This window comes from Aedes aegypti, chromosome 2 (assembly GCF_002204515.2).
Source record: "Aedes aegypti strain LVP_AGWG chromosome 2, AaegL5.0 Primary Assembly, whole genome shotgun sequence".
Lineage (NCBI taxonomy): Eukaryota > Metazoa > Arthropoda > Insecta > Diptera > Culicidae > Aedes > Aedes aegypti.
The window spans coordinates 348,397,701-348,425,101 of record NC_035108.1 but is presented as its reverse complement, the minus strand read 5'-3'; the positions used below and the strand labels follow the sequence as shown (position 1 = coordinate 348,425,101).

Below are 27,401 nucleotides of genomic sequence, written 5' to 3'. Positions count from 1 at the left end.
TTATGAAATCATCGACATAGGGAGAGATATCGAGATGTAGAACATCGAGATGTGGAGAGTCGACTGTAGTAAACTCAACTTTACTACATTTTATTCATACGGCCCATTGTCGACCTAATCTCAATCGTCTGTTTTGCCTTCCACCATTAAACGCCCAGCCCTATTTAGGATTTCGAAATTTCGAACTCATCCGTCAAAATTGCCGCTTTTCTTTTTTGCTTCGCACTTTTTGTTTACATGCGCGTTCCGAACAAAACGAAGCCATCAGCCGCGAAATCCACCCGCCGCCGGTGTGCTTGTTTGCAAATTCCGCGTAAAATACACTGTCTTATCAAAACTTTAAAGGCTCTCGAAACTATTTAGGGACAGAAATGAAGCTCGGAACTAAGGAAGACCCCACAAATAACCCAGCAGCGGACGCATCCGACGACGAGGAGGAAGAGGACCTGGTAAGCTCATTGCATTTTTGCGTTTGTGAAAAGGACGCTCCTCTCATTGAAATTTTGTTTACTTCCGCAGCACGACACTTCCAGCATAGGAAGCACTTGCACCGATAACACTTCCAACGGAAGCGAGAGTCATCCGAACCGGAAGAAACGGAGGCGCCCCAAGAAGAAACCACCAAAGGTGACCCGTCCTTTGTTCAAGTTTGCGTGAGTATTTGAGGAATGAAGTTTGGAAGACATTCCGTTAAATTTGGCGATTTTTGGTTTTAGGTGTTACGTGAAGGAAGATCACGGCCAGCCCCTGTTCGGGTGCCAGTTCAATCATAATCTGAAGAAGGGGGAGCTTCCGGTGTTTGCCGCCGTTGGAAGCAATCGCGTGACGATCTATCAGTGCTTGGAAAACGGAAATCTCAAACTGTTGCAGTGCTACTCCGATCCGGACGTAAGTACAGTGACTGGAACTCATATTCGTACTGTTTTCACATCAACTTGGTAAAAATCTATCAAAATCTCGTTTTTAATTACGAATCGTGTTTTACCGCTAACCAGCCCACAGTGGTTCGATCTAGAACTAATGTCGGCTAAAACCTCAAACTCTCTTTAATATAGCTGAAATCATATATTTGACATATTTTATGCCATGTTTAATTATTATGGACTTTTGTTTTCAATTTTTTCTTGTTTTGGACTGATCATTAGAATATTCAGGTTTGGACAATACATTTTCAACTTTTTCAATCTTCCATACTGTCGTGACCAAGAGGGCAATCCGGAATTGCTACATGCTTTTTCCAAAATGTATTTTTATGTAACAGTACCAAACTTCTTAAATATCCTGATAATCCATTCATCTCATTCTCTACACATACAACATGGTCAACTTGGACAGGCTAGTTCTCAGTTATTTATTGACGGATTGAAATGAAATTTGCACAGCATGTCAGGCATTATTTGAATTTCAACATATATTTTTGAGTAATTTTTCCATGCACAACTCCAATAGAAAAAATAACTATACTAAAGTGAATTTTTTGATAAAATATAAACTATTCATCCAAAGATTTGGAAGCTCTATTTACACAAAACCATCATAAGTTAATGTTCATCTCGTATTTAGACTTGATGAACATATTTAATTATGATGGTTTTTGTATAGAGCTCCCATATCTTCCACCTTAATTATTTTATAAGCCAATTTTCCAAATTTATAAAATAAATCACTACGATGAACTCGTGATTGGAAAAATCGCTCAAAAATATATGTTAAAATTCATGTGAAGTCTGAAAATATGTGGAAATTTGTCCATAAATAAAATAATAATATTATAATATAATAATATTTATTAAATATCTCAGATCTAACCCAGCCTTGATGCAAGTATCATCCATTTAATCAGTTTTAATATGATTGTCATGTCTATAGCATCAGTCTTTTAACATACTTGTTTTAACAGCAACAGCAAGTCCACGTAGGGAATGATTTTTCCAACTTGTTTAATTTTATCTGGAGGCTGCATGTCGAAGGAAATAGTTTTGTTCAACCATCTAAATAAGCCGAGATAATTTGTGTCATATTATTTAGTGATAGTTCAAATTTAAATTTAAAGTACTTCAATACCCTAATAATATAAAATATAGGTGTGGACAATATTTAATTAAGGTACACACTTAAATTATTTTACGGATTCCTGTGAAATCTCAACAGCTGAACAGTTCGGTAAAATAAATTAACGGAGTACGGTAAATTTTTACAGTATTCGGTAAGAAATCACTGGAATCCGTCAAATTCCGACGAAGTTACAGTGTTTTATTTCACCGAACTGTTCAGCTGTTGAGATTACGGTTAAATTCGCCGTAAGAGCTTAGTGTGTATAAGACCAAAATATTGTATACATAGGGGCCCAGAGTCCTAGCGGTAAACGCGCAGCTATTCAGCTAAATTAACCTGAGAATCGTGGGTTCGAATCCCACTAGTAGAAAGTCTTTTGGTAAAGTAAATTTTCTCGACTTACCAGAGCATAAAGTATCATCGTACCTGCCACACGATATACACATGCAAAAATGGTCAATAGGCAAAGAAAGTCCTCAGTTAAAAACTGCGGAAGTGCTTATAAGAACACCTGCCTGCTTAGAATCCGGTTTTGTCCCAGTTGCAGTTCTGACGTAACGTCAGAAAAAAAGATGAAGAAGATATGAGCGAGTTTTTCGTTCCATCTCGGGATGCAATTCATGGCTACTGCGATTGCACTGCACGTACTAGCGTATCACGGGATTATTATTATTATTATTATTATTTAATTAGAATTGCACTCCGTACACCCTCAAACGCATTGAAAGGAGTCTGTCGCAAGTTTTCACAAAATAATTTGTACCTTACATGAAAGCTCTTGTTTTTAGCTCATCGCGGGCATTCGCGGGCTACTAATGTCTTAGGGTACTTTTCTAAAAAAAAATATAGGTTTTTGACCAATTTTAACTTTAATTTACTTTGTATGAATAGACCATTTCCGTCAAATTTTTTTATTGGCTTATATGCTTCCTGTCATTGAAAAATCTTCCTAAGGAACCAATGTGTTTTGAAGCCTTTAACTATTGGAAAACAATGAAAAACGGGTGGCACGTTAGTCCCCTCGGTCCCCTACAATTTGTTTCACCTCGAAAAAATGCGGACCCCTTTTTCCCCTAAGGTTTTGTCATCACGTTGTGGTGAATTTATAATCAGCTGGCATGACCAGATGATTTTTGTTTATGTTTTCATTCATCATAATGGGCTCCGCTACCTGCTTCCTTCACGGTTCCTGAAATCTCCGTTATCACCGCGGAAACCACCTTCACCGCTTCGGCCGGCTATGACTGCACCCGCCGAACACTACACGGTTCTGCAACGCAAGGATTGTAGTCAACAGATGTTTTGTGCCGACGAGGATTGAATAAGCTGGTTGTTGTTGCCTCTAGGAGGGAATCTTCCGGATCAACAGCCAACAGATAGATTTAGGCATTTGTCGGCATGAACAGCAAAAATAGTCTCTAATAGAACTACCGGTACCGTAGCTGTTCGGTGTATGAGAGATTTATTTACGGGGTGGGTTATATATTTTCCTACAGGAAAACTTGAATCAGGTTGGGGTTGTAACTGTGATTCGGGTTGCACCAGTTCCAACCTGGTTCAAGAATGTTTGTTTGAGTAATTTGGGGTTAGTTTCGTTGGCGCTCCTGTTTGGGGCGTCGTGACTGGGATCACGGTCAGTTTGAGCTTGCACTTGATTTGACGTTTCCAAATGTAAACCAGGGTGTCTACTACCTGGAAAAACCTTATTATTATTATTATCTTTATTAAAGAGACTTTCAGCTCAGATCGTGGCTGGTTCGTCTCTGGAAGAAAAAGGGAGAGGGCTTCACAATGAGGGGCCCCCCTATCATACAGTTTCATAGTTTAGTTACAATTACAAAGGATATTCTTATAAAATCGATATACAACACATTAACACAAAATCGTAGCTTAGTTGATCCGTATGATGAATGGTGTGGATATTTTATGTTGGTTCTGTGTTTTGGGGCTCAAATGGCCCGGTGTAACCCGCCATCTTTGATGAATGAAATTAGTGCTGTTTCTCTGGCTGGGTCGTTCGCAAGGATGTCTCTTATGTTGTTTGATATATCATAGCGATCTCGTATTCCCTGGTAGAATGGACAGTTGACTAGTAGGTGTTCCACCGTCATGGTTATGTTGCATGTTGAACATATTCTGCGAAAAGGCCCCGTGGATCCCATATTGTGCGTAGCGTGAGTATGTCCAACTCGTAGGCGAGAAAGTATCAGTTGATCGTGGCGATTGGTAGTGTCGGTCCATTGTGTAATTTCTCCCTTAATTTTGCGTATGAAGGGTTGTCTCACATTGGCCCATTCTTGAGCCCATGCTACGCGGATTGTAGACTTTAACCAGTGTTTCAGATCCGCACCTGGTGTCAACCTGGTAAACATGCGACCGGTTCGTCCTATGGCAGCGAGGTGATCTGCTTCTACATTGCCTTGGATACCACAGTGGCCGGGTACCCAAAGGAAAACGGTTCTTGCGGGACAGTCCTTCTGAATAGCTTGAATCCATGGGTGCTGGGTTGTTGGAGAGTTGATCGTAGATAGGACGCTTGCTGAATCGGAGATTACGCAAATTGGTTTGGATGCTGGTGTTGTAATGGCCAACAGTATTGCAGCAGCCTCAGCAGAAAACACTGAGCACTGATTGGGGAGCTGGAAAAAGTGGCTGCTGTCCGTATCGGTAACACCAAAACCGGTTCTCCCCCTGGTCTTGGAACCATCAGTGTAGCGGAGTTGGTGAGTATAATATTTTCTAGCTAACAATTCGGTGACATGTGAGCGCATAGCAATGGAGTTATCTCCTGCACGGAAGCGATTCGCGATGGAAAGATCAACATGTAGGTTTGCAGCGTCCCACCTTCTGGCTCCAACCCAGTGGACCTGCTCAACCGGGGGGAGTTCTAAATGGGCCAGATTTGCGAGGGCTCTATTCGCCTCTCTGAGGAGAAAGACCTCGTGGTCTCCCGTGGTTTTTTCGAGGTAGCCGGTTGTTCGGCAGCACAAAGTCTCCACCATTTGGTACCGAAAAGGAAGCACACCTAGTTCTACGCAAGCTGCATCTGCTGGTGTGGATGGGAGCAAACTAGAAATAATTCTTATGCTTTGGTTGTACGTAGGGCCAAGTTGAGATAAAATGAGGGAATCTTCTGCTAGGCATAACAGCTCAATACCGTAAAGTAGTCGACTATTTACGATTGCTTTAGATACTTTAAGGAGGGTTCCTCGATTACTACTACGGTGTGGTTTTGAAAGAGTGCGGAGAATGTTCAGTCTGGTTTGGCAATTCTTTTGGGTATCGCGCAAGTGGTCCTCAAATCTCAGCACGCGGTCCAATCGTATTCCAAGTATAACAACAGTTTTCTTCATTGGGATTGGAGACCCGTTTGTCTTCACAGGCGATGATAGCATTCGATGACGATAGCGGCAGATGTGGGATATTACACTTTTTTCAGCGGACAGCTTAAAACCAGAGTGGAGAGCCCATCTAGCAACTGCAGTGACTGCAGCCTGGAGTTTCCGTCGGATAAACTTAAGAGTACGACCCACAACGAGCAAGACAATATCGTCCGCATATACAAATATGTATATCTCTTTTGGGAGAGAATCAAAAACGCTATTCATCAAAACCAGAAAGATAGTCACTGCAATTACGGATCCTTGTGGGACCCCGGTTTCTTCCTTCCGAGTTGAAGAGGAGTGGTTTCCAATGATCACTTGGAATGTCCTGTCGCTTAAAAAGTTTTTCAGGAAATGGAGAATGTGGCCACTTAAGCCCCATTCGGACAATTGATTGATGGCTTTTGGAGTCCAGGCGCGATTATACGCTTTTGCCAGATCTAAGGAAGCGATATCGACATGAAGCTCTTTGTTCATGGCATCCTGGAGAACATCTCCCAGCCCAGTGAAGTACGTTCCTGTTCCGTGACCTGGTCGAAACGCATGTTGACGATGGTCAAGAAGCTGGTTATCCTCCAAGAATCGACTCAGTCGGCGGTTTACCATTCGCTCAAGAATTTTACTAGCACAGCAGGTGAGTGAGATCGGCCGGAAATCACTTGGTGATTTAGTAACTTTTCCTACCTTGGGGATTGGGACCACCAGGCTATGGGTGCAACTCTTGGGAAGAGTGTTCTCGGCCCACGTTTTGTTTAGAAGCTCAAGAAAAGTAGCTTTTGAGTTAATGGATAGGTTTTGAAACATCGGGTAACCGAGTTCATCTGGGCCAGCTGACTTGCCCTTACTGCGACGTAGAGCGAAGTTCAGTTCTTCCAGGCGGAATGGGGAGTTAATAGGGAGAGGAACAGCAGTGTCTTCTGGAATAGCTATGTTTTGAATGCTATTAATGGATACGTGATTGCGCCGAATGAAGTTGTTGTCGTATTGACCCAATGAAGAGAGTGATTCGAAGTAATCTGCTAGCTTGTTGGCTATTAAATGCGGATCGCGGGTAAGGCCTCCCGCTACTTGTAGGGTCATGCCTGTTGCTCTTCGTTTGCCACTCAACGCGTTGACTCGGTTCCACAGGTCAGAGGATGTTTGGTTTGCATTGATCCCCTCCAAGAAGTCTTCCCAGGACTTCCGCTTTGCTTCTCGGATAAGTTGACGACATTCGTTTCGTTTCTTGCGGTAGACTTCATCAGCGTGGTATTTATTCGGGTGGTCTTTGGGCAATCGTTTAGCTGCACGGAGAGTTTTTCTTCTTTCTTTTATTATTTTTTTTACATCTGGAGACCACCAAGGAAGCGATTTTCGGCCACCGTTCCCTTTTGTTCGAGGGATGGTAGATGATGCCGCGTGGTGAACAGCATTCAGAAAATCATCGATGTTGTTCGGATTCATATCTGCTACTGTCGTGTCTAAGGTTTCTTGGAATTGGGACCAATTTGCCTGGTCATACTTCCAGCGGGGGCGGCGTGTAATCGCCACTGGTTGTTCGTCAAAGCGGATTGTAATCGGATGGTGGTCACTACCCAAAGGGTCTTCTCCGGCTGTCCAGGAAAGTCGGTTGATTATATTCACACTAGCTAAGCTGATATCAACAGTAGATTGTGTATCCCCTCTAGTAAAGGTTACAGCTCCGTCGTTAAGAACTACCAGATCAAGCGATTCTGCAATTCTCATGATAAGCGAACCACGAGCGTTAGAAGAAGGGCTACCCCATTCTGTGTGATGACCATTAGTGTCCCATAGGATCAGGCTTGGTGTATCCAAGCTTTTTAATATATCCATGAGTTGAGTTTCGAGATTCGGTACGTTTCCATTAGGCAGATATCCCGAGATAACTGTCAGGGGGAAGGGGTAATCAAGTCTCACGCCTACTATTGGTAAATCGGTATCCAATGGGATAGAAGAGTGGGGGACAGATGACAGAATACCGATAGCAGCCGAGTGATAGACGTTTTCGTTACATTTAAGGGTCCACTTATATTGCCCCCTCAAAGAGCGGTTTAGTCCATCGGTGCTGATCCTGTGGGGTTCTTGAATGGCAAGGATAATTGGTTGCTGATCACGGATAAGTAATTCGAGGTCCCCGATGTTGTTGTAAAAGCCATTCATGTTCTATTGGATGGCCAGCGGAGCTTTGGTAGTAAGCCTGCTTGAGTTGTCTCGAGATAGTCGAGTAGGAGAATTTGTTGTCAGGATTGATGATTCCGCGATAGATAGGCGAGTACCAGCTTCAGGTAAACGTGGAGTCCTGATGAGACTTGGTGCTTCGGATGATTCTTCTTGGTTGACATGTTGTGATTCGTGGAGAGGCGAGCTAGAACGTCCCGCTGTTGGAAAAGGAGTTCTCGTATGCTTGAATTGTATTAAGTCGTATAATGCTGCATTGGTTCTAGCACTTTCAGGCAAGGCTCTTCTTTGTGGATATCGGCCAGATGCCGATGGAGTAGTACTACAGCGTTTCCAGGATTGTTTCTTAACATGATTGGATGCCGGCTTTTTTGAAGTCTTGAGTCCCGCGTTGTCCTCAGGGGGATAGGAGTTTCCTCCCTTGTCCGTCCCTCTTCCGGCCGCTACGGAGTGTCGGGGGTTGTCCGCCAGTTCCGGTGTGGTCATGACTTCCGCACTGACGGGGCCTCGACTGCTCGGTAGCTCCACCGGGGAAGTTGAAGGGGTGGAAAGTTGACTGTCGTAGATGGATGCCAAGTTAAAGATGCTGTTGGTGGTTGATGTTGTTGGTGTGTGAGTAGATACTAGACTAGTTTCCAGATCTATACTACGGTTGATGGCTTCAATTCTGCTTCGATGGGGCAACATTGAAGTTTGTCGTTGGTGGTTCTGTTGATCTTATGAAGAATCGAGGGAAAACTAGTCTTACTGCCGAAACATTTACGTGTCGGATATGTAACCGGATGCGTTTAGCATCGGTTCGTCCCCTGAAGAGAAATCCATGTGGACAGTGTGCGAGGGGGACTCCGGAGCAGGATCTGTACGTTCAGGAGTGGCTGATGGCGAAGGGCGATTTTTGGTGCGTTTATTGAGAGATTCAAAACTATCAGTTTTATCCACTTTCTTCTTCGTACCTTTGTTAGAGCTTTTGGTGGAATTCGACTCTTGGTTTTTTGTAGTTTGCTTCTTGGTGGAGCGGTCGGTAGAAAGATTATCGGCGGTTCTTTTTGGGATGTATATGTCTCGAATCGTGGCAATTTCCCTGTCTTTTCTGGCAAGAGCAGACTCAAGAGAACGAATCTTGTCGACTAGGTCCTGAATCGTACCATGTTCCTTCACCAGATTTAGTCTGTCTTGCGGTGTGGCCTTAAGCGCTGCTTGGAGTTTTTCAATTTGGGCATCTTTATTTCGGACTTCTGTAATCAGCGCTTCGATTTTGTTATCCTTGGTTTTCATGTCCTTTAGCACGTTGTCCAGTTTAGACGAGAGCTCTGCGTAACGTTGATCGTTGCCAGCGGCTACGACGGAAGCCATTGATTTTGAGCTGTGATTCAAATCGTATTGACGTTTGGCTGCTGGATACGAAACTCCCATATCCACTCGCAAGTGTTGAATCTCCTCTTCTTTCGTATAAGTGGGGCACTTGCGGCTTGAGAGTGGGTGGTCGATAGTGTTGCATCGTTTGCAGAAAGCAGCAGCAGTACACGGATTGTCTTTGTCGATCACATGTTTTTCGGAGCAGAGGCCACAAGTCGGGTTGTTAAGCTGAGTGCAACGAGCGCGGGTGTGCCCAAATTCCCAGCAGCAGTAGCAAAGCATTGGTGAAGGGTAGAATAGGCGGGTTCGACAGCGGATCCAACCGATGTGCACATATTGGGGTACGGTGGTGCCTTGGATGGTCAAAATGATGGTGGGTGTATTGATGCGTGTTTCGCCGTGAGATTTGGTGATCCTGCGTATTTCCTTCACGCCTTGAGGTTGCAGTTCCTCGAGTAGTTCCTTGTCCGAGTAGTTACACGACTCACTGCAGCTAATGACGCACTTGGATACGTTGAGGATTGGGTGCTCCACGATTCTAATCGGGAATCCGTTCGCAAGCTGAGACATTCTTTTCAATTTCTCCACATGAGCAGTATTCCTTAGCTTCAAGACATACGAAGTGCCTCTCGCTTCAGGATAAGCTCCCTCCACCTTCGCTCCCAAGTAGCTTTCTACTGACTTCCTGAGAAGGATAGGTGCTGGGGGAAGAGTACCTTCCACGGCTTCCATCCTTAGCATAACCATTTGACCGAGGTTACCATCCGGATCTCCCCATTCAGCCAAGAGGGGTCCTGTGAATTCTCCATTCCGACGATTAGCTGGACCCGTATCCCAGATGGGGAAAGGGTTAGTCCCCGACAGCATGTCGGGAACTGGTAGACCACTTATTGTTCACCAGCTCGAAAGAGAAAACAAGTTTCACAGCACGAGATGCCACTCACTAGGCGGTATTTTTGCTTAGCTGCAGACAATGGCAATCAGCTCTATTGTTTGATTTCCACACAGCGCTCTGAAATCAAAAGCTTGATCCGAGGCTACAGCACAATTAATATTTGATATTACGCTCTAAATGCTATCAAAAACTACTCAAGCAGACACTATTTAGGACTGGCTCAAAATGGAGCGAAGATAAACTGACGAGAGGTAATTTATTACCACCAACGCGACGAATAATCAAGCGATATACGAGAACGGTTTCAACGCGACCGTTCGCTGCTATAGTTAGCTGTCTACTGAGGAAAAACCTTGAAAACCTGGAATTATCAGGGAAGTTTATTCAACCTGGAAAAAACCTGGAATTCTCAGGGAATTTCGACTACACTCAGGGAGTTTGTTTTGAAGCTGTAGTACATGGTAGAATATGGTAGAAAATGTCGTTTTTATGACATGGAATCTTTTTAATCGAAAAATTTTCGGCTGCGCCGCTATCAAACCGCTAGTTGACATGTTTGGTCCTTTTGACGATTTTTATTTATTCAGTTATACATGTTTAGCCAAAGAAGCAGAACTTAAGATTGCCAAGTTAGTAAAGGCAAGTGAAATTCCAGTTGGGAGTCGTTCATGAACAGATGAAACATAGGTGTAAACATTCCAAATGTTCTTTCAAATTCTTCCTGCATTGCAACAAGCGATTTTTCAATGGATGCTTAGAAGATTATTTTCACAACTTGGCTCAGAGAATTCTAGAGCACTCAACACTCCCACAAACGTTAATTCCAGAGTTTAAAAAAAAACCTACAGTAATTTTCACAGAGATATTGCGATTTTTTTTTACCACTTAGACCTTAGTGATTTGAATTTCGTCTTTCTCAGATTTCGCTTTCGATTTTGCTGCCCCTTTTCGATCACCACCGCCCATGCGATGATGTTCATGACAGTTTACTCCGGCCAGCTCAGTGTTCGGGCCCATTCACAAATTTCATAACGCTTAAGGGGGTGGGTGGGTGTCCTTAAAATGTTACAGCTCATACAAAATTCGAAAAATATTCATACAAAATGCGCAACGAGGGGGTGGATGGGTGTCAAAAATGGACTTTTTTGGCGTTATGAAATTTGTGAACAAACCCCTAACCATTTTCTCTTTGTTTTCGCCTCACCAGCTGGTCTGGTTTACACAACAAAACCAGCTGGTCCTCCGATGTTTACAGTCATCGCCATTGTTCTCACGCTCCAGCTGGTCGTGTTGTCGTTTCAAAACCAGCTGGTAGTGACTGAAATCAAGGATAAAAGGTAAATGGTGTTTGAAAATGTACCATCAGTACACTATTGGCAGCTTTTCAATTCCGTCATGAAAGTCTATTCATTCATGAAAATCACAATAACCTTAAAAAAATCCTAGAGATTATCCCGGGATATCCTCCAGATGCTTTTCCACTCATTTTTTTACCTATATCACCTGTTGTTACTTCTTGAAAATTCCCCACAGATCCTTCAGATTCCTTTTTATTCTATTTTTAATTTTTTTAGGCATTTCTATTTGGATTCTTTTTTAAAAATCATCCTCGATTACTCTCAGGAAAATCATTCAGGCATTGTTTGATAAAATCTATTATAATTCCCCGATACAATTGACCTGGGATTCCTCATTAAGTTCTTCCAGTAGTTTCTCTAGGCATTTCTCCAGCAGTTCTTCAAAATATTATTGCAGAGATTCAAAGATTTCTCTACAAAATTTTCAATTAAAATTTCCAAATCTGCATGGATCCTTCAAAACTTTATTCAAGATTCTACACCAGTTAATACTACAGCAATCATTACAGTTATTGCTCTGATCAATCATAGATAGTTTTTTTTTCAGGGATACAGTCCGAATTGCATCAAAGAATTTAGTCTTGTAGGACATTACTCAGAGATTATAATTGCTTAGCAATTTATAAAAAAAAATCAAAGAATAATTTTATCAAAAATATTGAAGCTCTTTCAGAAATCCTTGTAGAAATTCATCAAGGTATACTTAGAACTCACACAAGTTTCAACAGAGGTTATTCTAGGATTTTCTTTCAAAATTCATCATGAATATTTTTAATAGTTTTCTCCAGAACAATCTGAAAAATTTGCACGACATTTCTATGGAGACATTCCAAAATTCTTGACTACCTGTAGTAATATTTAAAAAAAAGGATGAATTTCTGAAGCAGTTTTTAGTTTTTGAATGGGCTCTAATCGAATATGTTGAAGGAAGTCATCTCGTTTCCAGTCCAACATTTTCCGTATCGAGTATGTATTCCACAATCATTGCAAACCTAAATCATGATCGAATTGTTTATTTCAATCAAACAAATAGATTTGACGCTTTGGGGTGTCCCGCGAAACGCGCTACGTCTGCTCACTTTATCTTAGGGAAATCAATGGAATATTTATTTGGAGAATTTAATGCTTCATTTAAAAATGTCTTAAACAATATTTGTATGGATTCTTCATGGAATCTTCGATAATGTCTGTGAAAAATTCCAGATTTTAGTTATATTGTTTAGAGTATTTAAAACGGTTTTTTTGAAGAATTACTTAGAAATCGAAAAATCGTTTGCTTTGGAGAGATCTTCGAACTAATATGTGAAGGAAATCTACAGTAAAACGAGCAGTAATACTTGTAATGTCACGAGGAATTCCGAAAGAGTCTTAAAAATAATCTTATAAAAATGTCTGTAGAAGTTAGGAATCTAACTCTCATGTCGTGATTTCTGTTATGTTTCTTTTTGTATTCATAATTGGTCGGGGTTCTGCTAAACCGCACCAAGTGCCAAAAGTATTATTTTGACATATTTAAGTTTAAAGTTCACTCATCTGCGAGTAAATCGCAAATGACTCTTTTGAAAATTTCACCGTTCACGAATGACTAACAGGTTCCAATAAGTAACTCAAGATAGAATATTCAAAAAAATCATCAAAATTTTTCCATTTAATTAGATTTGATTTCAAATCAAGAGGTACTCAGTTCACTCTGGCTGAACAAAAATTGAAGAAAATGGTTTTCAGTTCGGTATGGCTGAACGTGTTTCATGATTTCCAAGAACAAAGAAAAAAAAGGAAAAAGAGGGTTCATATCATCGCCATACATGTTGGAATGCTTGTCACAAATGTTTAAGCACTATGAACGGAAAAGATTTGTAATTTTCCATAGAACTGGCCACAATGTAGTGGTATGAATTGGTACAAGCCAATTCGTATTTTAACGTATTCTACCGACTTTCTCTTGATGGATTATCTATTTCAACAGAAGAGTTATTGAACCAAGTCCCTCACGCATTCAAAGATTTGATAAAGACAATAATGATGTAGTTATAGAATGTGACGATCGAAGAAAATCATGAATTTGATCTGCCAGAGCGCACCAAGTTACTCCCATTTAGCGCACTTTGGCTGAACAAGTTGACGATTATTTATCTGAAGTGCATTCCAGGAATGGCATGCATTTCATCATTCCCGTTGTACATGAAACTGCTTGTGCTTTATTGTTCAAAAATAGTCATAAAAGCTAAAAGTTGATTGATTTTTTATGACTCCCTGTTATCGACAACGTAAAAAAAAATATTTATCGGGATTCGAACTCGCGTCCTTCGAGTGGTGATTAGGCGTGCTACCTCTCGGTCATTTTGAACTGTTGAATTGAGAGCGAATAACTCGAAACAAGCTGTGCGCGATCTGATCAAGGAGGCTGAAACAGGTGAAAACGTAATTTTTTGAACAGCTAAAGCGCACCAAGTGCTTCCAAATTATTCAGACAACATCAAATTTAAATGACTTGTTATTTCATCACGGCTCCTGCATGGACCCATCGACATATTATATATAAAGCGAAGGCAAGCGTTTAGCGAATGTTGATATCTTTTCTTCACACAAAAACACGATTTTTATATAAATGGTACTTGGTGCGGTGTGGCTGAACAAAATTGGAATGATATTAGATCAGCACCACCGAAACAATACTGTATTTTACAAAGCCGTTAACTTACATGACATACTAAAATCCGTTGGTGTTGTTACTGTATGTTGTCCGGAATGGCCACTTAGCAATATTTGAGGAAGAATTAAAAAAAATGCCGTCTTTAATCAAAATTCTAAATTACCTCCAATGACAAGCTAAGGTTTATGGTTCGCTCTGGTTGGATACAATTTCAGTTTTACATATCCTGCTAGAGAAAAATTTTGAATTTGCTCAACGAGGGATGGTTCAAATTATTCGATATCTTAAATGTAGATAGGTTATGATAATCTGAATCCTCTAGTGTAAATAACTCATTTTTGAAAAAAATGGCGTTTGGTGCGGTTTAGCAGAACCCCGACCAATTCATGTAAGACCCCGTTTGGTTCATATTTTTTTCTTTTTCATGCAAGAGGTCTCTAAAGTTCTTATTTTCAAGACGATAAGACCAGACCTGAGTTTTCCATAATATCAATCAGGAAAAAATATAAAACGTTCTCCAGAGAAATATTCTGGGTATGTTCATAAATCTTTATATAATTTTATAAGAAAGGCTTTTTTCCTTAACATCTAATAGACTGTTTTTTATAACTGACTGTGATGATTAAAGGCATTTTCAGATCATCAGCAATATTTTCGATTTTTTCCCTATGTTGCTTACACGTTTAGAACAAAACAGATAGTTTTAGAAGAGAAAAACACTTTGAAATTTATAGTTACGTAATTTGTTTTTCTAGGATTCCAATCTTTGAAAATATATTTTTAGTCATCTAAAATTAACTATTCGTCAATCGTTTATGTATTTTGGAGACTTTTTAAACCTGGAATTAATTTTCATGACCGGGAAAAACCTGGAAATATCAGGGAATTTAATTTCTGTAAACGAGTAGACACCCTGTAAACAAGCATCCCAATGCAGGGGTGCAGTCGAAAAACTGTTGAAAAATCACTACGCTGATACCCAGAGGGTTGAACCAACTGTGCCGCATCTCGAATTATTTTTCAAAATGTGGTGAGTATCCATGTTTTCAAAAATTCATAAGAAAATTAGGAGTGCGTATACACAAAATCGGAAAGCGTTAATATTCATTAAAAAAATATGGTCTTTCGAAGAAAAATACAAAGACTGGGGGTTAGATCTGGTCTGTTTAATGACATTTTTTATTCAACTCAGGTGTACTTTATGTATATACAGACAATTTCTCTGAAGACATCATTGCGGTTTGAGCTCTCTTTAAATTCATAAATAGCTTGTGAAACATGGATCGCAAATATAAATTTTCTAGAAAAATCATGTCCACAGTCCAATCAAGGAGCTGTATAAAATTCAAAATCCAATGAATCTGCTTAAAACTGAATCCTGTAGGGGGGATTCTGATCAAATCCAAAAGGATTTTCACCGATCCCAGAGAAGCATTCTTTCGGATTCATTAGGAGGATTTTCTCTTAATCCTTTGAACGATTTTCTTCTAATCCCGGAGAGGATTCCCTCAATCCAGAGGAGGTTTCTAATCAAATTCGGAGACGGATTCTCGCGCAGCTTTACAAAAGGACCTATTGAACATTGAGAGGCTATCTTTGTTCTTTTGCTCTTTGATCAATAACTGAGCCACATTTACCTTTTCTTTTGCGTTTTTTTATATGAAACGCTAGCCAAGGTCATTGCCAGGTATTATTAACATGTTTGATAAAAAAGTATTTCAATTTGACAGTTTTTACCAACTTGATGTGAAAATAGTGCCCTAAATATGAATATGAAATTTAGTTATAGTAGTTTACTGGTGATTTGGTGGATTATTTTTTCTAGTAACACCTTTCTGTTTTGTAGGTTGACGAGATATTCTACACCTGTGCGTGGTCCCATGAGAGTGAAACGGGACGCCCAATTTTGGCCGCAGCTGGGCTGCGAGGAGTTATTCGTGTTTTCAGTCCCGCTACGTTGAACACGGCTAAGCACTACATTGGCCACGGACATGCCATCAACGAGGTGAAGTTCCATCCCAAGGAATACTATCTGCTGCTGTCGGCCAGCAAGGACCATTCGCTGCGGCTGTGGAATACCAAGACTGATGTTTGCATAGCGGTTTTCGGAGGGGTGGAAGGCCATCGAGATGAGGTGTTGAGTGCGGATTTCGATATCCTGGGATCGCGGATTATGTCCTGCGGAATGGATCACTCGTTGAAGATGTGGCGTTTGGATACTGATACCATGAAAGACGCCATTCGAGGAAGTTACACGTTCAATGTTTCGAAGGCGGTTTATCGGTTTCCCACGGTCAACGAGCATTTTCCGGTCTTTTCGACGAGAGATATCCACCGAAACTATGTGGACTGCGTCAGATGGATGGGGGATTACATTCTGTCCAAGTCGTGCGAGAACACCATCGTCTGTTGGAAGGCAGGCAAGATCGATGACGTGGAAATCAAGAACAATGACACCACGACCACGGTCCTGAGTACTCTGGAGTATAAGGAGTGCGATATTTGGTTCATTCGTTTTTCGTTAGACTACTGGCAAAAGTATTTGGCGCTGGGAAACCAAAACGGCAAGACCTACCTCTGGGAGCTGGATACGGATGATCCCGTTCATCCCAGATGCAGCCAGCTGTATCATCCCAAGTGCACAACCGCCATACGGCAGACCTCGTTCTCCAGGAACGGCGATGTACTGATCTGCGTCTGTGACGATGGGACCGTTTGGCGCTGGGACAGAACCTCGTAGACTTTGGGCGGCCTGAGGGGATACTTTTGCTATTTTTCCATTCACCTGTGTGTGTATTTATTTTTAAGAGTCGATTATTAATACAATTGTAAAATTAATACATTGGGAACTAATGTTATGCATTCAGATCCGAAATTCAGTGTTAGTTGACATAGTTAACAAAATTTAATAATCAAGTGCTGCAAGTGGAAATGCCCTGGGCAAAGGCACAACCTTGTGATCAGCTTGACTGCTGTCAGGTCTCGGGGCTTAAATGTATCTTTACTCTGAAGAGAAAGATGCACACTAGTGGTGCCAATGGTGATAATAATCAAGAGTGTTTTCTAATGAACACTATTGATTAGCATCACCGAGAACCGATACTTTACGTGGTCTATGATGAAGCGGTCCTTGTTTGTTTTTTCTATACGTTTTTTATTTATGCTTCCAGACACTCATCCGGTAACAGTTTAATCAAAACCTCCTAACATTGAAGAAATCGTGCTGAACAGGAACACGCATCGACGTACAAGGATACAACAAAATCTTATTAATTAATTAATACAACTATTTACTAATTTACTAATTATATCATTCTCTTCTCGTCAACAAGCGTCATTTCAGGACTAGGGTTTTCATTATAGCATTGAATATACAGTCATCTCTCCCTTACTCGATATTGAAGGGACCATCGAGTTAGGGAGGTATCGAGTTACAGAACACAAAACCAGTGCAACTGCGATCTAAGGGACCATCGAGTTAGCCATGAAAACCAACTTTTACTATGGTTCTCTAACTCGATATCGAGATACGGAATATCGAGTAAGGGAGAGTTAACTGTACTATAAGAATGCCGTCAGACTAAAAAAACGTGTGACTAATCGCTATCTCTATTTATAGGTACCCGTAACCGTGAATAGGAATAGTAACTCATGAGAAAAATACTAGGATATAAGTGAGTACGAACTAATCACTAACACCCCCAACACTGAAAAGGTGTGTGTGTGTAATCCAACTAACACCCACTGTCCGGCAGTGATATTATGGAAGAAATCTTTCTGCAATGCTTTTTTTTATGCTCTTGCAAAAAGCTTTAGTCCAGGAGTTAGAAGGTGATAGCTCTATTGCAGATCCAGTGACCCATTTCAGAATGGCTGGAGAGACACGTCCATTCAGAAGTCACCTTCACTAACAATAAGCCCCGCATGCATGCACTACCGTTATCAAATGGATAAATGTAATGAAAACACACTTCCTGTTTAAAAGATGTTTTCTTTTAAACAGGCTCGTATTTAGTTTTTTTTAGTAAAAATCATAATCAGAACAATCTCACCGAAAACCATCTAAGGTGGCATTGCCGTCGCCATGGAAACCTTCGACTCAACCAGCCTTGGGATATATTTGTCTTCCTCTTTCGCCTTTGCCGCGCATTCGTTCGTCATTTCACCACACAAAAACAATTTCTTCAATGTCTTTAATTACACGACGTTTTTTTTTTCACATTGAAGCACTTTTCTCCAACAAACCGAATTACAGAACGCGATATTTATTGCTTCTGATTTGTTCCTTTTGTCAGAAAGAGGCTCTCTGCGATCAATTAGCGACTTTTTTCTATCACGCATTAACATTCTGGGTGGCGGTAGAACCAAAATCGAAATTCCGGAGACAATTTTTTCCAGGGATAAACCTACTAGCCAGTTGCAATTGGCGGTGAACCGTTACAACAAAACACGAATTAGAACGTTTAACTACGGAGGCTTCGGTGATTCACTCTCAAGCAAAAATTCTGCTGGTGTAGCACTAACCAATATCTGCGGAATCACGGAAAACGGGAGCACGAAAAAAAGCACGTGGAGCAAAATAAAACACGACCGTTCGCGGCAAAGCCTACTGCGATCTCCAACACCCCCAACACTGAAAAGGTAAGCTCATATTATATTCACATATTATTTATAACACCAAATTATCAGAGATTACTACAATTTTAATAATCTGATAGTGTCGGTTAGAGTTTTCAAACAACGTAAAGAACAAATTTATTCTTATAACAGATCCTAGTAATGACATATCATCGGCGCGGTAAAAAATAGAAACAGTTTATTCGCTGAGGTTGAATTTTTGTAAGTGTAAGTGATTATAGTATAATCTGTACTTGTGATTGCTGTGCGATGCGCTTCATTGTTGCAGGACATTGTTCTCATTATTATACGGCCTTCAGCCCTCGGCGGGATCACCTTAAGAAGATATATGAATAATTCCGTAGCTGGTTTTGATCATGTTACTAAGAAAATAGTGATAATGTGATAATATAGTGAGATGACGTTATTGTGTCGAATAATTTTGTGTGGTTAATGGTAGTAAGCTACTAAGGTTGTGATTATTAGAGTGATGATAGTTTGTGATATTTTGAATATTAGTGATATAAGAAACGAGAATCCTACTTTTATTTTAATGAAGATAATGATATTGGTGTTGATGTGATTTATTTATTACAGTGATTATTTTTAATGAGAAGTTTTATACTTTAAACTTGATGAAGCAGTAGTATTGTGTTGTGGCTGGGTTATAGATGTGATGTTAATAATAAAATTAATATGGATAATGGTGGCGTTGTTAGTAGAAATTCTGTTGATAATGAAGATGGTGATATCAATACCAGTGAATAGTGCTATGAAGTAATCTAATAGTTATCAAGTGAAGTGATAGTGTGAAAATAACGTTTCCCACCTTCTACCGTAACCTTCTGAGACAGATCGCAACAGTGTCTTCTTGGAAGCCATCTTTCCGTGCACGTCTGGTGAACTGCTTCAGAAGGATTACGTCCTCTTTACTATCTAAAGTCTAGTTTAGAGCTTTGAACAGTATTCACTGTACGGCTAGCAACATAAAAAAAAAAAAAGTGCTGCAAGTGGAAATGTACTTTGCTGCATGGTCAGTAAAACAGCTGTCGTTTTCATGCGACTTTGCTTAGCTGAAAGATCCAATAAATTTCATTTTGCTGGATCGATTGCTGAATTTACAGCTTGAAAATCAGCACAAATTTGCTGATTTACGGCGGTAAAATTTTGGTGTAATCTTGTCTTACACGTCATTGGCGTAGATGTTCTTCTTCATGGCATTACGTCCCCACTGGGACAGAGCCTGCCTCTCAGCTAGTATTCAATGAACACTTCCACAGTTATTAACTGAGAGCTTTCTTTGCCATTTTCGCATTCGTATATCGTGTGGCAAGTACTATGATACTCTTTGCCCAGAGAAGTCAGGGAAATACAGTGGCCCAATTTCATATTCGTACAGGATACTGTTTCCACATCAAGTTAGTAAAAAACTATTAAATGAAGTATTGAGCTACAAATACTTTATCCACATTGAAGGTAACAGGTGTCATCTATTGTTTGCCAATCACAAAATGTTTCCATTTACATTCATCTTTGGATTAATAGAAAAGTATTGAATTGATGTCTAAAATTCACCCAATTCCATATTCGTACACCTACCAAAATTCATACGCACAACGTTCAAAACTAAATTTAGAAGCTCTATTTGATTATTGAAATGATTTATTATGATGTTCAGATGTAGTGAAATATATTTGGACAATTTATTAGTGGACATATATGAAACTTAGGTAAAGTTATGAGAAATGCCAGTTTTCCAATAATTTTTGCTATTCAATCCTATAATTCGAACAATAACGTTTATTTTTGTCATTGGATCAAATCTATAGATTATACTCGTAAGCTTTGATAGAAATTTAGTTGAAATATATATAGTTTACAGAAATCATAGACAGTTTTTATCCCTTTTGAGTTCAGAAAATTGTTGTGCCATAAGTTCAAAACTCTTCTTAAATGATATTTTTAATCAATGTAAACCAAATTTTCATTCTAAACAACAGGTAAATGTTAATTTTGAATTTGTCTGTAAACATAATTTGAACTACGAACTTCGTTTTATAATAAAGTACCCTAAACTACGCTGTACCTACCTCCACATAATTGATTTCATCGTAATATTCAATTATCTTTGAAATAATATTCAAATTATATTTAAAATAGCACCCTATTTTGACATTTTATAAGAAAAATACAAAATAACTTGAATGAGCAGAGAGCATTGATATACTATTTAATAGAATATATCCTACTTGTTTTTAATTATGAATCGTGGTTTACGGCCAACCAGCCGAGTGGAAGTTTAACAACTACCGAAAAGCTAAACATTACATATTATTTGCAATTCTAATCCAATTGCAAATTATATGTAATGTTTAGCTTTTCGGTAGTTGTTAGAATATATCCTGTTGTTTTCATCATTTTAAAAAACGTTTGTGTTGCGGTTATGGCAATAATATTTATTCTTTAAATCTCTATAATCATGTTTGGTAGTAAAATGTAAATTAAAAATGATAATTTCGCAATGTTTTGATAGGAACATTAACTATGGATTATGTATATACATTTAGGAGCCAAACATAAAAAAATTGACTGAAAATTTTCGTTTTGGATTTGTTATAAATGTTATACTACCTAAGATTCAAAAGTATAAGTTGTCGATATCCACTCCTAACCTACTCTAAAACTGATTATAATTTTTTGAAACTTGTGCAATACTCGCAGTTATCATTCTTAAGGAAGTGATGTTGAAAAAAATGCAATTTATTGTTCGACTTACCGAATATTTTAGCAAAAAACATGGAAAAACTGGTATTTTTCTTAAATTTACTTAAGTTAAAGCTTTTAAATTTTCCAAATGTATTCTACTGCATCTGAACAACACAACGAAGAGCTTAAGTAATCATCTAGTCCATTAAAAATTAGTTTTGAATGCTGTATATTTCTTTTTTGTTAGGTGTACGAATTGGAATTGGGTCAATTATAGACACAATCTCAATACTTTTCCATTATTCCAAAGATTTAAGCAAATGAATACAGTTTGTCATTGCCAAACAATAGATGACACCTATAACCTTCATTATTGATAAAGTATATCGAAGTCCATGCACCATTTAATAGATTTATACCAACTTGATATGAAAACAGTGCCCCGTACGAAAATGAGATTGAGTCACTGTATTTGGATGTTCTAACGGTAGTAAAATTGGTAAATGTAGGTTCAATAGGGCCACCTAAGAAAAGGTCTCGAAATGCAAAGAAACACATTACAAATCAATCGTCCCATTGGGTTGATTTGTAATTTGAAGAGTATCCTTTCATACCCCGGTTGTACTTTCTAGTAGATATGGTTCCATGAGTCGATATCGAGTCCTTGCATGGAGGATTCTCTGTATATGTAAGGATGGTCTATTTTTGTGATAAGGTGGCTGGTATACTGATGGTTTCCCTTAGATGCTCCGCTAATGGTACATTTGCCCTAGAGGCAAAATAAGCGACATTTCAGAAAAATCTGACTCACAGGACAATAAAAATTGTGCTGCGATCGACACCGAACCGAGCGGTCACCCTATCTGCTTCAAGTTCAGACTCCGACCGCTTTAGGGCAGCACTGCTTGGCAAAAGTGATAATCATTCATATTCGACGTTTCGAATTTCGAACTACTCACGTGTTCACCTAAGCTACGCAACACACTCATACACCCTCGTCGTGACGCAACATCTTTCGTGCTCACCACCACCACAAGCCCCGCGCCAAACAAATTGAATTCATGCGACTTGACGTCCCGAAGTGTACTCCGTGCCGCATTTCCAGATAAACAACAGTGGATATGCTCCGAGAAAACCGCATCAAAAACCGCGTGAAATCCGTCCGGAACCGATCGTAATCGTTTTGAGCCGTTGCGCGTTAGATTTGGCCGCCGTGTGGGACCGTTGGTTGAAGGTGAAGTTTGTGAAAAGTTGTGGAAAATTGAATGCAGACTTGGTGTCGCCATCATTTGCGACATCGGTGTCGGTTTTCTCGTTCGATGAAGTGAACGCCGGCTTAGTAGCAAGGGATTCGGTCTGGGGAGAATGGTGTAAAACGGCACAGTCGATGTGATAGCTATTTTGCGTATCTAATGTCGTTTTCGTTTTAAGGAACTGGGTCTGTGATCAACACATAAACAAACAAACGTCAAGCAAATTGTAGTTCGGTCGAACCTGAATCGGGTTGGGGCTGAAACTGTGATTCAGAACGGGTTGCGCCAGTTCCAACCTGGGTTCAAAAACGAATTCGACATAATTCGTTGACGGCTGGATAACTAAAATTCTTCTAGCGGTTGCTAGCAAAAGGGGCGTTAGTAGGGTAACGGTCGTATTTTGAACCCCCTAAGGAAGTGATTTTAGATTTGTGTCCCAATTAATGAATTGCACAGCGTAATCAAGTCAAAGAACATGTCAAAATGTAGAGAAATACTTCCTCTACGAGATAAAAATGCCCAAACGGTCATGTAGGATCCAAAAAAAGACGGAAAAATTGAATTGTGAAGCACTGTGTTTCATTATTTTGGACACACCAATACATTTTGGAGCCTCAAAGTATATATTTTAATCCCCCGGCATTGTTTTATCGTTTGGCGACAAAGTCCATGACACTGGATGTATAATATGCTTACCTATAGTCTAATCAATCGATCAAAAATGGAAAACCGAAGAAATTCTACGCTTTTTGTTCAGAAATTTCAAAAAAGTTTTTGTTTACATTTGATAAATTTCTGACGGCTTTCTGTGTGTAACGTGTTGTAACGGTTGCATCGATGCACCGATTAAATTGAATTAATTTCAGATAAAATGAACACATTTTCTTTGCACAAACGGTTGATGCAAGTGCGGAATAGTCCTATCTTCCCAAATGGCATGCAAATTGAGTTGGTTTTTCGATTTAAACTGGGAAATTTGCAGTGAAATGGCCAAGGGGTCCAAAATATATTGGTTACCCTATTCGTGATCAAACGTCAACATGGCCAAGGGGTCCAAAATATATTGGTTACCCTATTCGTGATCAAACGTCAACATAAAATCGCTAGTGTTTGGAGGTGATTTTAACCTCCAAAACATCACCTTCAAGTTAGTTCTAATAACCTCCGTTTTATGAAATATGGTGGCGCGTCGATCGTCGCAAGTTTATCGTTAAACAGTCAATTATGATCGATTTCTCTTCACCGATCCTTTATTCGTTTAAGGCGAAATTGCTTGGAATCCAACTTCCAATATTACACCAAAACTTTTATGGCATCAATCTTGCGAAGTACACGGATAAAAACGTACCATTCAGTGAATGGAATAAACCATTAATGTACAATATAACGTATTGGATACAATACAGCGTATTGTAATTGAATGTCGAAGCATCATCATTCTTGTTTGAATATACAATTCAAAAACAATATAATATATTGTCGCACCGCCACCAAACCGGATCGCGCCAGTGAGACTCGCGACGCGCCTCAACTCGCGCGATTTTGAAATCAGTTTTTTAGTGTGGCGCTGCATTCTTACGATTTTTATGAACACAGCGCACTATTCACATATTAGCTGCGACGCACGGGGCCCGAGAAAACAACAATTATAAATAAATGTTGGTCTTGATTTCTACCGGATACATAATATTGTAACTAACACTGTATTGTTTTTTATTGGTTGTATACCTTACAATGTTGGTCAAATTCCTATTTTCGCGTAAAACAACTGTTGCTTTTTTCTGTGTAGCTTGTCTGAAAGAATTAAACAAAACAAGTTCAGAAAGCAAGAAAGCCTATAGACATCGGTCAAAAGTTCAATTTTTGTTTTGGCATTGTGCACTAGCAAATAATTTAAAATAAATAGATCAGGAACCCTACTCTTTTTTAAAATTTATGGAAGGGATTCTTAGAGTATGTTTAAGAAACAACTACTAATTGAACTTAAACACTTCACGTCACTTTTACAAAAGAAACAGTAAGAGGTTGTTTCCGAGATACGACCGCCATGTTGACGTTTGATAACGTTGGCTTCCTCTTTTCCTGACTTGAGATGAACAACTTATGAACGATTTCTTCAGATAAAAATCCAATCAATTTTTAACACTATTCGTTGCATGTCAATTCTGACCTATTATGGACATTGTGTGCTATTATTTGGTGTTAATAATAATAGAAATGATATTTAAGTGTACACATTCTGCTTGTTAATTTGGAGCAAACAATACAAAATAACTCTTACATTGATTTCATGGCCCTGAAAGGGTGATGGAAGAAGAAGAATGAGCGGTAACTCTTGTTCTCCAAAAAAATATTACGGGTGCACGTTAGGTCCATGCATGATCCACTAAGATTGGTTGCTTCAGTGAGACCCGAAGCCAGTTTGAGGTTTGGTACTTGTCCATGAAGTTCGCTAACTCCATGTTCTCTTCTGCTCAAATCGATGTTGAAGTTGCCTGACACGATGATTGGCATGTTCTCCTTTTAATACTCAAATAAGTTCCACACCATGGAGGAGTCAAAAAGCCGCATCGCTATCGGCAGATTGAGATCTGTCGCTACCAAAAGTCGACGGACCAGAATTATAATTTCGGATGATTAGTTTTCAACGAAGAGAAATGGCAAACAGATTTTTTGCAATCTTCTCTGTATTTCGATTCGATCAACAATTTCATACCAAATCAAAACACAAATATAGCTATTGCTGATCAGTTTTTGCTCTTTGTTCGACAAGTTGATACTGATCGCTCTAGTATGCATGTAGGTAGCGACGAGGACAACGGCATCATTCAATCATCGCTAAACGCGAGGCAAGCCGGGATGCGGGATGGATTATTCATTCTAGTTCCGTCCTCAATTTATCCGTCTCATGCATATATTGTCGACGCATACTGCCCCGCACACGCACGATGGGAAATTCATTTCTTGTCACTGTGATTCTCGAAAAGTATCATTTGGCCATGATGAGTGATTATATGCAAATGAATGACCGAAACCTGAATCTTCACGGTGAAAAATTCTCATAACTCTCTTTCAAAATGAAATTGTCTTCCTGAAAAGGACGGTTGGGAGTAGTCACCGTCAATTGAACTGGGTTTTCATTCCGTTCTTAGACAGAAATAACCCGCATAAACCGGAACAATACAGCCACTGTTTCCCAAACTATCCGCAACTGTTTGCGACAATTTATAAACAATTTCGTATAACATCCAATGTAACAATAAACCAACCTTACCCTGATCAATTTTGACAGTTTGGCAAATTGTAATTGAACAAATAATAATGTGGGGAATAGGCGGTTAAGTTATGTCACCATTTGAAAACGCCGATATTTTCGAACAATTTTTGTCAATGGTGAGATGAAAAATGGTCGATATATTATCCATATTTTGCCCAATTCACCGTATCGCAAACAGTAGTGAAATTGTTGACCAATAAAAATGAAATAAAACTAGTAATGTATGTATAACGAATCATTTACGGTGTGTTATGGTTTTTTCAACCCTACACCATATTGTAATGTTATGCTTGTACTTTATGTAATTTAAACGCACTTCTTGCAATCATCATAATAAAAAAAATTACACAATGTTATGATTTGATCTTTTATTGCATTCCATCTTAAACACTGTTTATGCACTAACAAACGGTTTGATTCGTAGATCGTGTCCATTTATTATGTCAGAGCTAAATTCAGAACACTAACGTTCTTCTTAAATGGCCACGTCGTTTCAAAGGTGATAGGCCATCTGACATCATGCCTCTGTGGATCCTTGAAAGTATCGTCCTCTCTTTGAAATAATGACCCACCAGAACCACATCTTCATCATCATCATGCTCATCGTCATCTTCGTTGAGATCTGGCGGAGCGATTCCGGATAGGCCTAAACGATTGGCCGGAGACAGGGCCCAACTTTCGTCTCTTCTGTCCTCCTCGTTTGTGTCCCCGTCGCTTGCAAACGAGACCCTCCCCTTCCTTATTGTCGTCGTCGCTTTCGTTCGAACTAACATTGGAGCTTGTTTGTCCGGCGACTTTGGCACTTTACTCCTCCACTTTCACTGCTCACGGATGGCCTTTTACTCCTCGTCTTTGACTTCGGTTTCCGCTGCAATCCAGAATATTATCGGTTAATATGAGAGATTTGCCAGGGAATTTCAACATTACACACCTTCATCCATCAGAATCGATTCCTGAGGATCCTGACGACTGCTGGAGTACAGGTTATCTAAAAGACCGGAAAATTACATTGACTAAAACAATCTCCACCTACTGGAATCAAAGAAAAGAAACACATATAGAATACAAGAATATCGTGTAGTTAAATACGCTTACCGATCACGTACACGACAGCAATTTCGCCCTTAGCACCTTCATGGTCAGTGGAGAACCTTCCGACGGATGGTTTATTCTAGTTGGCACTGTCCGACACTACCGGAACGGCAATCAAACAATGTTCAAATAACTTTCGGCTGGTTTTAGTCCGACGGTGATGAAACGGGAACAAAAAATAGGCAGTTTGGAAGTTTTTTTTACTCTTTTTTCACTATCAAAATACACACAACAACCTAAACGCTAGCAAAATTTAACACAAAAGATAGTTTAAATATTTAAATCGCGACCATCCTCCTTCTTTGTCGGGTGTTGAATCACTGCGTCCAATTAACTTGAACTATTGTGATATACCCTTTTACTGTATGTATAGTACATACATCATCCAGTGACATGTATGTCACTAAATGATCTATGTACTTCTGAGCTCATGAACACCTTATTATTGAGAAATAATGGTCCTAAGCTGCAGTGTGAGGATTCCCCCAGTCTGGTGCAATTAGCTTAATAAAGCCTATAACATTGCTGGGGGTTGCGATCCTTATATCGGCAGGCTCTAAGAAGGGCTTACCAAATAT

General features: G+C 39.6%; 2 protein-coding genes and 1 long non-coding RNA gene across 6 annotated transcripts in view; all 3 read left to right on the top strand.

Moving 5' to 3' along the window:
• Nucleotides 1-230: 230 nt before the first annotated feature.
• LOC5564615 (polycomb protein eed-B) lies at nucleotides 231-16,716 on the top strand. The gene is made up of 4 exons (XM_001648915.2): nucleotides 231-449; nucleotides 520-653; nucleotides 717-888; nucleotides 15,725-16,716. Exons 1-4 carry the CDS (start codon nucleotides 372-374, stop codon nucleotides 16,616-16,618), a joined length of 1,278 nt encoding a protein of 425 aa, XP_001648965.1. The 5' UTR covers nucleotides 231-371; the 3' UTR covers nucleotides 16,619-16,716.
• A 727-nt stretch (nucleotides 16,717-17,443) lies between these two features.
• Nucleotides 17,444-19,496, top strand: LOC110676840. Its single transcript, XR_002500770.1, has 2 exons — nucleotides 17,444-17,593; nucleotides 18,520-19,496. It is a non-coding gene; the product is annotated as an uncharacterized LOC110676840 (long non-coding RNA).
• A 2,771-nt stretch (nucleotides 19,497-22,267) lies between these two features.
• LOC5566648 (protein mothers against dpp) overlaps nucleotides 22,268-27,401 on the top strand; it is a 104,604-nt gene continuing 99,470 nt past the window's right edge. For all 4 annotated transcript variants that reach the window (XM_021846222.1, XM_021846221.1, XM_021846220.1 and 1 more), the window contains exon 1: nucleotides 22,268-22,435. The gene's annotated coding sequence lies outside the window, so the exon portion shown is untranslated. The remainder of the gene's footprint in view (nucleotides 22,436-27,401) is intronic.